At 34.1% G+C, this 13,904-nt stretch overlaps 1 protein-coding gene across 22 annotated transcripts in view; it reads right to left on the bottom strand.

The window, feature by feature from the left end:
• FIP1L1 (factor interacting with PAPOLA and CPSF1) overlaps positions 1-13,904 on the bottom strand; it is a 77,892-nt gene that overhangs the window by 16,218 nt on the left and 47,770 nt on the right. For 12 of the 22 annotated variants that reach the window (XM_039221747.1, XM_039221748.1, XM_039221744.1 and 9 more), the window contains one exon: positions 1,146-1,200. In XM_039221747.1, coding sequence (XP_039077678.1) covers positions 1,146-1,200 — 55 coding nt within the window. Of the gene's footprint in view, positions 1-1,145; positions 1,201-3,226; positions 3,254-13,904 lie in introns of all 22 variants that reach the window. The other 10 variants (XM_039221745.1, XM_039221749.1, XM_039221727.1 and 7 more) reach the window with 1 other exon arrangement.

The following is a 13,904-nucleotide window of genomic DNA, read 5'->3' as shown; positions in this document are numbered from 1 at the left end:
AGCAGTCTCCGCACTGAGCCTGCTTTGGATTCTCTCTCTCCTTCTCTCTCTGCCCCTTCCCTACTTATATTCTCTCTCAAATAAATAAATAAACTTAAATGAATAGGTTTTAATGATTTAGAAACTCACTCCCACAGACAGGATAAATAATACTTTTTACATTTGTTGACTGAGAAAAATATATATTTAACAAGGACTTAATGAAAGTAAATCCTTATATTCTCACAATTAAGACTTGGCTTTATCATTTCCTTTTTGAAAATTATGCATGGTTTGATGCTACTGATGTAAAATTCTCACAATTTTTCTATTAATAGAATCTGGATCACTTTTTCAGAAATACATTATTTTCATAGAATTTACTTGCTACTTAAGAGGAAATAGCAATGGCCACCATTTTTTTTTAGTAATTTCTATCTGCCATGAATTGTGCTGACTGTTATATTCACTAGCTATTTTAATCTTTACAACTCTATCTAAACACCATTCGGTGAAAGAGGAAATGGAGTCCCAAAGAGTAGTTATGAACCTTGCCTAGCAACACAAAACTAGGGAATTCTGAAGCCAAAATTAGAGTCAGATCTCAGATTTTCACAACCTATGTCGTCCAACACCATACTGCCATCTATGTACATAGATAGCATCTAAATAGAGGTACAGCACTCCTAGTATAAAAAATAAGGCTACTGCCATGCAGAATGGATCCAATCTTCCTTTGTGAAGGCTCATAAGGAATAGGGAGCTTTTCTTTACTATGGTCCGTGATAAGAACTGTCCTTACTTAATACTAAAACAGACATGCATTATTCATGATTACTAGTTATCTGTTTGTATATACCACAAAAAAGACTAGAGCCAAGTTTCTACCAATCTAGGAATTTCTTTCATCAGTGTATCATAAAACAAACCAAGATATTTCCAAATGCTATCAGTTGGTTTTCTCTGTACTGTGTTGTTACAGGACTATGTATCAAACGTCTTATGCAAAAGTAACTAACACAGATCTAGAGTTGTGAATTAAAAGGGAGGTACTCCTTAGTGTTTACAAAATTAAATATCTAAAAATATTACCAAGACGTGTGTATTATTTTTCTGTCAAAAGTCTACCAATGATAAAAAGTTTCACACTATCCATACTGATTTACCTTTCTATTGTTGGAATAAGAGATGGAGGTGGAGCGCCTGGCGGAGGAGGAAAACCTGAAACATTCAATCATAAGATAAAAAAAGTTAATAGGATGTACATTTAATGTCACACGTGAAACAAAGTTGCTGCGTCTCACTAAATTTCTCTGGGGACATAACGTGCTTCTCTATGTTATAATGAACAGAAAAAATGGAGCTTAAACTTACAAACAGATTTCTTGAGCAATAAAACTTAAATGAACAGTCTGGTCTAATACACAGAGCACAAACTGGGAGTCAGGACACCCGGTCTTATTTTCAGCACCACACACAGCCCATTTTGTGAGTATGAGAAAGTTCATCTCAATGCCTTACCTTATCCATATATAAAAGAGTAGTAGTGTTGCCACCAGATATGTTATACTTGAAATACTTTTGAAGAAAAGCAAATAAAATAGCATTTACCTCTTTCAAAAAATGTTTTGTTTTAGATGTATAGAAATTTCCTTAAAATTATAATTTTTAAATAAAATCTTACCAGTAAATATATAAATGCTTAAGGCTGAGTACATCCATCATAAAATAGGTTTTAAATAGCACAATCCTAAAGAACTATTTTACAAAGAAGGGTACATAATATAGTTTCTGGATTAGTTTGGAGAGAAAATAATTTGCATCTTTATATCATGAGGTCTGGATTCTCAGTAATTCATAGTACCTAAATGAAATACCACGGAATATGGCTAAAAGGGACCTTAACAGTTAATCTACTCTGCACTTTCAAGTTCAGATAGGCAATAAAGCATCCCAACAAAAGTCTTTAAGATTCTACAACTTAAGATACCAATTTCTTCCAAGTTCTAACAACCCTTGCTATTAGGAAATGTTTAAATTATGTCATTTAAATCTCTTACACTACAGCTCATATGCTGTCCTGAATGAGAACATGAAGCAATCCATTGTCATATTCTCTATCACCCTGTACAGATTTGGAAACACTTCCACTAAGCCTCCTTCTTTAGTACTTGATGTAACCATGAATCCCAGTTCCCTTAACCCTTCTCAAAGTCCATTTACATCCATTTTCAGCCCTGCTGCAAGTTGTTTCAAATTCACCATGCTCATCTTCACTGCACCCAGTTTCAGCATCTGTCACTCCTCTATTAAACATCTCAGAAGTGTGAAGTACAGCAATTAATAGGATTAAAAATCCCATCTTATACACACTTTCAACCTCTGTACTTTTTAAACTAGACACACCAATGGTTCCTTTATGACTTTTCCTGATAAGCCTTTTTCAGCCACATTGATACACAATCAGTGATTCACTATCCCACAACTACATATGTATACTATCCTATGCTACCTAAACTCCACTATTTCTGTTTATCAAGGTCATTATGAATTCAGACCCACCCTTCCAAGTACTGTCACCTCTTCTTTTCTCTATATTCCTTGGCCTTTAATACTGAACTCAGTAAATACACCTGCTATCACATTTGCATCACACTGCAAAAAAACATTTTTAAAAAGACAACACTGACAAATATCAAAAAACCACACTTGGTCACATATAAACTATTGATCACACCATTACAACAATCAACAATTTAATGACCACACTAAGACCAACCATCTGACCAGTTGTCAATCTACCTAATTGTATGGTTCAGAACGTATTTTCTCACGATACTGAGTTTATACCAGCAGGGTAAAAAAAATCAGAAACTATGAAAAAGCAAAATAAATGATCCTTCCCTTCTCTTTGTAGTTGCTTTAGTATATAAAAAATTCATTGGTCTGAAAAAGCTTTTTCATAAAAATTTTATTTTATATCCCATACTGTTTTCTTCAATAAATTGGTATGGTGAGAATTTTCTCAGAATCTCTATTTCTACAAAAAGTGGGTAAGACAGGTATAAGAAAACTAAATATCTTAATCAAAACTGGAATGAAGCAAAGGCAGAGCTGAAAATAGGACCTTGAAATCCCAATAGCCTATTCCATAGTCTAACCACATCGACGCTGTCCCTTCTGTAACTATAAGCTTGAAATTTCATGTTTATTAACAATGATGGAGAAAACATGAAAAAAGTTTTACCTGGAGGTGGTACAGTTATTGGAATACCTAAAAAACAAGTGATGAAATTTAATATAGTAACTGGATTTTATAACCTGTTATGTATTTATGCCATCACCAAAAAAATAAAAAAATAAAAAAAATAAAAACCTTTGAAATAAACCCCTCGCCTCATTTTCCTTCACTCAAAAGAAGCATTCTGTTTTCTTGCAGAGGACCAACAATTCCAGTATAACGTCCGACTTCCTGGTGAAATCCAAGTCTAACAACTTGGTATCAAGACTTCCCCCACTAGGTGTAATCACAAAGTTAGACATCAGTTTAAAAAGCACACTTGTGCATTTTTTGTGCACAAATATCAAACTCCATGAAATTAACACTAAGTTTGATAATCAACATCTGATTTTGTTATTTTATGGGGAAAATGATCAATGGAGTCTTGAATACTGTACGTAATATGAGGTAGCTATGAAGATAATGAATATTCACTTTTGTGAAGCTTTCTGGGATCTTCAAATGTTATTGTGGATTATTTTACTACTGTTGACAGGACTGGGGAAAGGTTATTATTTCCTTTGATATGTGGGAGTAGAGAAGGGGGATACAGCCAATTCATATATATATATATATATATATTCATGTATATATTCGTGTATATATATATATATATATATACACACACACACAAATATATATATATACACACACACACACACACACACACACACATACACACCCAGGGCACATGAAGATAAATGTGGACAATTTACTTCTATAGGAGTCACTATATACTAATCTGAGTGACTCTCATTGATATTTGCACACATTGTATACTTTAAGAAATAAACTATGTATAAATAAACATTCTCAATTTACATTGGCCAAATGTGCCCTTAAATCCTAATGTAAAACTTATGTGGCATACAAATTCTACTTTTTGTATGAAGAATAATGACACTTCTAATTAGGAAAGTAGAAAAAAATTTCATAAAAAATTTTATACCATAATTTCAACAGAATGGTTTACTAAATCGTATCTTAAAAACTACATCAAAATTAGTCCAAAAGATGAGGGGGGAGTCAAATTCATTAATTAAATGCATGGGGAAAAATAATAAAAACAATCACTTTCAAATGTTTTCTTGTCAATGGAAACATCTGCTAGTAATTTAAATATTTTCTGTGCATGTTTTACCAGAGTAAGAGGTTTATATATTAAAAAAAAAAAAAAACTTAAGGCAGCCAGTAGCCTTAAAACGGAGAATGAAGCACCTGATTTAACTGTCCACACAATAAAGTATATGCTAAACAAAACCAACAAGACTGAAAAAGATATATAAAAGACATGCAAGCCATTATGTTTCTTTCGAAAATCGTTAGACCTCCAAATGTCTAACTTCATCTACACTTCATGGCACTTCTGGTCCATCCTGAAGTTACCTTGCTGCTTCCTAAATTACTAAAAGAATCCAGCAAACAATAAACAATACAACCTAGCAGAGTCCTAAACACCATACTAAATGGGAAAAGGAAGAAAGGCAGAGCATATTAAATGTTCTTAATATCTATTATTACCTGATTTTCTTTAGAACAGTGTAAAGTCTTCTAGAGCACTGTTTAACTTCACTATGTGGCCTAGTTTTTATATTTAAATACATGATTGTTTTCTTAGGTGTACAGTAGTCCCTCTCAGCCATGCTTTCCGCAGTCTCAGTTAGCCACAGTCAACCACAGTCTGGAACAGGTGATCCTCCTTCTGACATACACTGTCAGGAGGTCAACAGTAGACTAATGCTATGTATGTCACAGTACCTATGCCATTCACCTCAACTCATTTCATGACACAGGCATTTTATACATCTCACATCATCACAAGAAAGGTAAGCACAATACAATATGTTGAGAGGGAGAGGTCAAATAACCTTTATTACAGTATATTGTTATGACTGTTCTACATTATTATTGTTGCTGTTAATCTCTTATTGTGCCTAATTTATAAATTAAGCTTTATCACAGGCATGTAAAAGTGGGGAAAACCATAGTGGATATAGGGTGCGGCTACTGTATAACACAAAGAATGTATGAAATTAGGCAAAGAACTCTGTAATTCTTCTAATAAACTACTTAAATGGATACATGAGCAACATGCATCACTTTGGCTAATGCTCCCTGCAACTTACTAAAATGTGAATTCATGCAAAATAACTATGGAATTACTAGTGAGCCCTCTCAAAATTTAGCCTTCCAAAATATTGTCAAATTTTCACAAAACATAAAGATAAAAGTTATAACCAAATTATTAATTATGCTATGAAGGTTGTTAAAATTAGTCTGTTTTTCTAATGTTTGAGAGAGAGAAAGAAAGAGAGAGAGAGAGAACGAGTGAGGGAGGGGCAGCAAGAGAGGGGGACAGAGGATCCGAAGCAGGCTCTGCAAGGACATCAGCAAGCCCAATGTGGGGCTGAAACTCATGAACCGTGAGATCATGACCTGAGCCAAAATGGGACTCTCAATCAATGAGCCACTCAGGCGCCCCAAATCACAATTTGCTTTTAATTTTAATCTTACTATAGTAGTATCATAGGACAGGTTTTTTAACAATCAACTCTAAAGAATTAAGAAAAGAAAAATCATGCTATATATATAAATAGATGTCTTTGAGTCAGTATCTACTCATCCCAAAGTTAGTATGAGAACCAGAAAAGGCCCTTTGTGAGACCTCTAAGATATTTCAGTGCAAATCTTTATTGATTAATGTTTACTGAACCAGAACCACAAAGTTGGTAAAACGCAATATAAATCAATTCTTTGGTATTATCAGATATATTTTCAAAATGCAACTACAAAAGTTTAATATGTGAGATAATGTTGGGTCAATATAATTCTCATGTAAAAATCACTATTTAGTATTTGACTTCTGATAACAAGAGAACAGAGGAAGGAAAGAGATAACTGGTCTCAAAACTTCCTGTCCTCGTCTTCAACAACCCCACCTTCCTGGCTACACACACACACTACCTGACCAAAAGATATCAATTATACAGGCAAGTATCCCGTTTTACCGTTTCCTTTATCTGTAAAATAAGTATGAAAAAAAAATTTTTATTTCCCTGGAAAGCCTTGCATAACAGTAGTAAAAGTAAGATTTCTAGTACTGTAGGCCAAAGCTTTTAGAAAACTAATATTCAAGTTATAACAGGACTGAAAAAATTAGGTTTTGAAACTTTAGTGGCCCAAAGAAATACCTGGAGAGTTTGTTAAAACACAGACTGTTGGGTCCTTCCCCTAGAATTTCTGATTCAGTAGGTCTGCAGTGTGGCCAGAGAAACTGCATTCCTAACAAGGAAATGAGGATGTTGCTGAGCAGGGACCATACTTTAAGAACTAATGAATCAGATCCCAAACTTCTCTATCGATTGCTGCTAACCAGCTCAATATTCAATACACATGAAATAAATTCCATTCCAAATGTTTGTGAAACAAACAGAACATGTGACACTTTGAAGTAAAATAATATAGCTCTATGATAGTCTATACTATCTGGTATGCTCAGAAGAAAGAGAATTGGATATAATTTTTCTTGTAATGCATAGTCTTCAAGGTAAAGGATGGGGGTGGAGGAACCTAAAATTCTATCTGGGAAGTGAAGAAACTGAGGCAAAGAAATAGAAAGGCAGCAGCCCTGCCTTTAACTATATTTTAAAAATTCGCATAAAATTAATAGAGGCTCTGTACTCAACAACAATGAAAACTGTATGAACTCATTCTCAATGTAGCCCATCATTATTTTTCTAAGGCAGAAAACAGTTATATGCTAGAGAGCCTCTGACATGGCTTCTAATGATCCCTGCCTCCTGGTATTTATGCCTTTTTACACATTTGGTATTTATACCATTCCCTGAGTGTAGACTAGATAAATAATGACTTATTTCTACAAAAAAAGATCCAGCAAAAATGACAGGATGTCGCTTGGGTTAAAAAAGGCTAACAGTTAAAAAAGACAGTGACTTCTATTTGGCCTGTATCCTCTACTGTCTATTCGACATTCATGCTTTCATGCGCCAAGCTGCAACACAGGAGAGGAAATGAATCTTGATTTCAACAAAGAGGTGACTGATCTTGAAAGAGTACCTTCTCAGTCAAGCCTCTGAGATGACCGTCTCAAAGTCTGTGGCAGACTTTGAAGCAGAGACCCAGCTAAGCTGTCCTCACATTCCTAACCCACAATAACTATTCAATAATAAATGTATGTTGTCTGAAGCCACTCCTTTCTGGAGTGAATTGCTACTCTGCAACAGCTAACCAATACATATAAACTACCTATCATTTTTATATTAAGTTCAAGTGAAAGAAAAAGGCATGGCAGAATTATCCAAATTATGCTTGCAAGTTCTCACAAACTTGTAAATTTCACTGGCACTATTATTAATAGATAAGTTTGATCACTTTCCTTAACACTCACTGATTTCTACTTCTACGTCATCAAGTTTGTAAGTATATTCAGCACAAAGAAATTGAATACATAGAGCCAAGGTTTATAAAAATCTTTTAAGCGTTACCTTCCACACTACTTGCTTTTCTATGCATCAGTATTTTTAAGATTATATACACACATATTTTCTACTATCTAGCCTTTAAGAAACAGATGTAGAAGACCATAAAACTATCTAATAATTAAAGTAAAACAGTTCATTACAAGGTGTAAAAAAGGATGAGAGTAATGTTTTTAAAAATTTTGTTAAAGGTGCTATGGTCACAAAACTTAAAGCAACCAAGTTATCAAGTCTACTCCATACCTAAAAGGTAAACAAGATAATTTTATGTTAATTATAAAGTGAACTATTTTACCCTTATTAGAATTACTTAATCCTCTAATTTATAAAATAATCTAAATCCTACCAAACGTAAAATCCTAATTAGACAAATAAAAATATCTCTGAATAGAAATAACAGTATTTTTACAAAGAACTTTACTTTACAAAGGAACTGGTTTCCATAAGCTGCAATGTAATCACAAAATGATTGGAAGAGTAGCACAAACAAAAGGCAAATATTAAAACATGATTAAATTCTATAAACTGTAGCAACAATATATTCAAAATGTAACTTTATAATGGGAACACCCATGAGAAAAAAAGGACATTCAAAACTCATCATTGTAAAGAAGGTTTTAATATCCATTAAGCTTACATTTAAATTAATTGTGCCAGAAATGTTCAAATAAAAAATACAGATAACTACCATTATTCTCTATTTTTAGGTTATTGAAAATATTGATAGGCTGTTGGGGATTTTCTAATATTAAAAAACTAAAGAGAAAATGAGTACAGTTCTCAAAAACTTCAAGGAATATTTTTTAAAGGTACTTCTAGAAAAATTTTTGGCAAACACCATCAGTTAATAGGTAGACTTACAGTATAAGACCAAAAATCTTACAGAACTATAAAAATTAGCCTAATAAATATTATGTTCATAAAATAACTTCTCAAAATTGCACTTTCTCAAGGGTGCAAATACTCATCCAGTATTGGCCAAGCTTTTGCTAAAGCAGCAGTTCTTAAAGTGTTATCTGGAGATTCCCAGGGGTCTCTACCCTTCTAAGGAATCTGCAAGGTCAAAACACACTAAGAAGTTATTTGCCATTTTCATGGTCATTCTCGTACAGTGTCCAATAAAGTTTTCTAGAGGCTACACAGTATGTGAAACCACAAAAAAATTTTACACAGAAACAAACAGGAGAATCCAGCTTTCTTCTGTTAAGCCACACAGTAAAAAAATATTTGCAAAACTATAAAACAAGGCGAATCTTTGCACTAGACGTTGTTTTGAAAAAAATATTTTTCATACAAATGTCTGAATGCTAATATGTAATGGATTTATTAAGAATATTTTTTTAATCTATATTTTCTCAGTTTTAATTTCTAATACAAAAACCAGATAAACCACACATACATAAAAGTTCTTTGGGAGACTGTATTAATTTTTTTTAGAGTATAGTCTCTGACCAAAAAGTTTAAGAGCCACTGTGCTGGAACCAGACTGCAAACAGAAAACTAATCCACAATGTAGTCCTCGGAGGCAGTTCAGAAAGACAGCAGAGGTGAGCTGTCTTTCTCCCTCTCACTCTCTGTGTCACTGCTAACCCCAAATCAAGATGTTTAATGAATTAACACAATTTTTAAGTTCATATAATTCATGGTACTACGTGACTAGTGAGACACTAAGGTACTTGACAAAAATCTTTTGGAATAAATTTAGGAAACCCTACTCATCTGCAGAACCCTACACGTTTCTAAATCTAGATAAACAGGTAAACCTTATATCCAACTTTAAAAGCAGGGATGATTTTTCTCTGTGGTCTGAACTAGCTGGACTACAGTATTTCAGTGAAGCAAAAATCCTTCTTCAACTTAACAGAATTCTACTCCTGAAAGTTTTAATTTAATATTTACAGAACTGTAGTCACATGAGCCTTAATTCTGATTAATGTAAGCAGAAAGAAATTAAAATGAATCTGCCGTCTTTCAATAAACTCTGTTATAAAAAAATGAAGACAAAAATAGGATGACACTAAAATTAATTAACACTTAAAAATTTAAATTAAACATCTACCATAAAATGAAATATAGTTGGAACACAGTTTAAAAAAATAGTTTACAAACATTAATTACATTATTTTAAAAACAAAAGCCAGACACAGGACAAACACTGTATGATTTCACTTACATGAAGTACCTACAATAGACAAATTCATAGAGAAAGAAAGAAAGAGAGGCTACCAGGAGCTGGGGAAGAGGGAAGGGTTCTTATCTAATGAGTACAGTTTTGTTATGAATAATGAAAAAGTTTTAGGTATAGATAGTAGTGATGTATTTAATGCCAGTGAACTGTACACTTACAAATGGTTAGATTAATAAATATTATGTATATTTTACCACAATAAAAAAGTATCAGAAAATCAACCGTACTATATAACATCAATCTTTCCAATTTTATAGTTTTTCTTCCAATAAACAAATATATTACAAGTATATAGTCAATAAACACACAACACAAATCAGGCAAACAGCAAAACCTCAGTTAACTAGATTTTTTAAAAAAAATCTGGTTCCTCAACCTCCCTAACTTCTTTATCCACAAATATATATGCATGCACTTCAACATGAGCAAAATACCAAAAAAAAAAAAAAAAAAAAGGCATTTAAAAGACATGCTATTGAGGTGAATACACATAATGCCATACGTAATACAGCTTTCTTGACACAGGCCATGATTCATTTCACCACAGCTAACAAAACAGGCTTTCAAGCAAACTGCCCACTGGTTCTATTTTCTAGCTATTGCTTAAACACCTGAAGCCCCAGTTTCTTCTTCTGTAAAATTAGAATAATATCTACTTCAGGTGTTGTCAAGAATCATCTATGTTGAGTTAATACATGAAATGTTGCTCAGAACAGTGCCCAAAATAGTAAGAAACATTAGCTATTATTAGCTGTTACAAGTAACCCTTAAACAACACAGGTTTGAACTGCACAGGTCCCCTTACATGTGGACTTTTTATAGTACAGACCTATAAATTCCCCATTTTCTCTTCTTTATGATATTAATTAACACTGTTTTCTCTACATAATACATGTAAGATAAAAATATGTGTTGACTGTTTATGAGTAAGGCTTCCAGTGAACAATGGGGTATCAGTAGAAGTTTCCGGGAAGTCAAGTTATATGCAGATTTCTGAATGCTTGGGGAGTTGGAGTAGCTAACCCTGGTATTGTTCAAGGGTCAAATGAATTTCTACTATTACTCAGTGAGAGCATGAAGCCGCACAAATGCATTTCTGAAAAATTTAACACAATAGAAAGTAGTAGGTGGTTCAGTCAAAACAAAAGACTTTCTGAAAATTAAAGATGTTGAATAATCAGTGTTTTCAAGCTACTGTTAGTATGGTAGCAGGAAACCACATTAAATATGTTTTCATGCAAAAAAGCTAGTCCAAATTTCATGACATCCATTTAGGACCAGAGATCCTTTACATATTTACTGCACTCTACAATACAAAACCTCCACTGTTCATACAAATCAATTGTGGCAAATATTTTATTCTGTTACTAACAAGGTTTCCTATGTATTTGTTGATATGTGTTTCAGGGGGTGGGAGGCAATACACCTCTCCTTGTCTGCCATTGGACAGTAAAAGTCCCCTGAATGCATGCAATCTCTATCACCTTATTATGCAATGAGTTATGCTTAGAAACTTCCAAGAACTGACCATAATTTTTGTCTTCAAACCAAGGGATTTCTGAGAGTGAATAGTCATAGTTATACTGGAATAAAAGGTGTAAAGACCCATTCCAGGCAAATCTGAATGTATAGTCACTGTACTTAAGAAAAAATCAGCACCTGAAAAATATGGGCACAATAAATGATTAATATATTTGTCCCATCATATATAGGCCTATAGTCTTTAAAACTTCTGCATTTCAAAACAAATGTAACAAAGAAAACATTAAAATACGTTTAAATTTTCAAGGGATTTTTTTCCCCCTTTCTTCCTTCAGTATTTCCCTAGAAAACCCAAGGTTTCTCTAAGAAAAATGGAGTAATTTTTAAGGCAAACTTATAAAAAGACTCCTGACCCACAGCTTTCTTTCATTAGCTGCTTTTCTTAAGGTGATCTAAATTATAGTGAACTCTATAGAATGTATTGTAATCATGTGGTTCTGTGCTAAATGGTAACGGACAATGTGGCTTTAATCAAGGCCTAGATTCATTTGGTATACATCTATGCAGCCATACTGTTATTGAAAGCTAGTACCCACTCTAATTGAGAAGTATCTAACTGTATAGACTATCAATCTGAATCTCTCTGGTGTTATGGATACATAAGCATGTTAACTCAATCAGCTATCTTATTTAGGGAATGTCAAGCATACAAAAGACCTTTGTGATTAGCACTGTTGGGAACATAGCTGGAAATATGAACTATGTTCTCTCTCAACAGCTCATTAGCTGGTAAAATTAAGGAGTAATTCAGATAGTCCCAATTTACAAATATTAGGTTTTAGTATGAATTACTATTGTCCAGCCAGCAGCAAATACACCACAGTTAGGTACAGCTTTAACCAGCGTCAGAATTCATCTGATTTAGTATTCTTAAATGCTGACAGGACAGCATGGAAATTCTAAGAATAAGTAATCAAAGGAAATCCAGACAGGTACTTAAAATATGGAAAGCATGTAGCTGAAAATTAACATTACAGGCATATTTCATTTTATTGCACCCACTTTATAACACTGTCTGTAGTTACCGTGTTTATGTTTTTAACAAACTGAGGGTTTGTGGCAACACTTCATCAGCAAGTCTACTAGAGTCCTTTCCCAATAGGGTTTGCACATTTTGTCTTTGTGTCACATTTAAGGTAACTGTAGCAGTATTTAAAGCTTTCCATTATTTTATTTGTTATAGCCATTTGTGATCAATGATCTTTTGCTGTTAGTGTTTTAAGTGTTTTGGGGGCCACAAACTGCAATCATATATAAGATGGAGCACTTAATCGATAAATGATGTGTTATGATTATCTCTCTCCTTCTGCCCTGAGACACAACAATAATGAAATTAGGCCAGTTAATAGCTCTATAATGGCCTTGAAGTGTTCAAGTGAAAGGAAGAGTCACAGGCCTCTCACTTTAAATCAAAAGCTAGAAATGATTAAGCTTAGTGAGGAAGGCATGCCAAAAGTTGATAGGCCTCTTGTGCCAAATAGTCAAGTTGTAAATGCAAAGGAAAAGTTCCTGAAGGAACTTAAAAGTGCTACTCCAGTGAACACACAACTGATAAGAAAACAAAATAGCCTTACTGCCAATACGAAGAAAGTTTGAGTGGTCTGGATAGAAGATCAAACCACCCACAACATTCCCTTAAGCCAAAGGCTAATCCAGGGCAAGGCTCTTATAACTCTCCTCAACTCTATGAAGGCTGAAAGAGGTGAGGAAGCTGCAGGAAAAAAAGGCTGAAGCTATCACAGGTTGATTCATGAGGTTTAAGGAAAAATTGCGAGGTGAGGCAGCAAGTGCTGATGTAGAAGCTGCAGCAAACTACCCAGAGGTCTAGCTCAGGTAATCCATAAAGGTGGCTACACTAAACAACAGATTTTCAATGTAGACGAAACAGCCTCCTATTAGAAGATGCCATCTGGGACTTTCAGAGTTGAAGAAAAGTCAAGTCCTGGGTTCAAAGTGTCAAAGGACAGGCTGACTCTCTTCTTGAAGTTAAGGGCCAATGCAGCTGGTGACTTCAAGCTGACGCTAATGCTCATTTACTATTCTGAAAGTCCTAGTTTCCTCACTAATTCTGCTAAATCCACTCTGCCTGTGCTCTGCCCTATAAGTGGAACAACAAAGCCTGGGTGACAGCATATCTGTTGACATTATGGTTTACTGAATTTTTTAACCCCATTGTTGAGACTACTGCTCAGAAAAAAGATTCCTTTCAAAATATTACTGCCCATCGACAATGTATCTGGTCACCCAAGAGCTCTCTGGTGGAGATGTACAAGGAGATTAACGTTTTCATGCCCCAGGACAAAATGGCCATTCTGCAGCCCATGGCTCAAGGACTCATTCTGGCTTTCAAGTCTCATTACTGAAGAAACACATTTCATAAGGCTGCAGTTGTCAGAAACAAGTGATTCCAGCTGTC

The sequence above is a fragment of the Hyaena hyaena genome, unplaced genomic scaffold, assembly GCF_003009895.1.
Source record: "Hyaena hyaena isolate Hyena2069 unplaced genomic scaffold, ASM300989v1 scaffold_1002, whole genome shotgun sequence".
NCBI lineage: Eukaryota > Metazoa > Chordata > Mammalia > Carnivora > Hyaenidae > Hyaena > Hyaena hyaena.
Note: the sequence above shows the minus strand (reverse complement) of the source record. Positions and strands in the feature narration are given on the sequence as shown.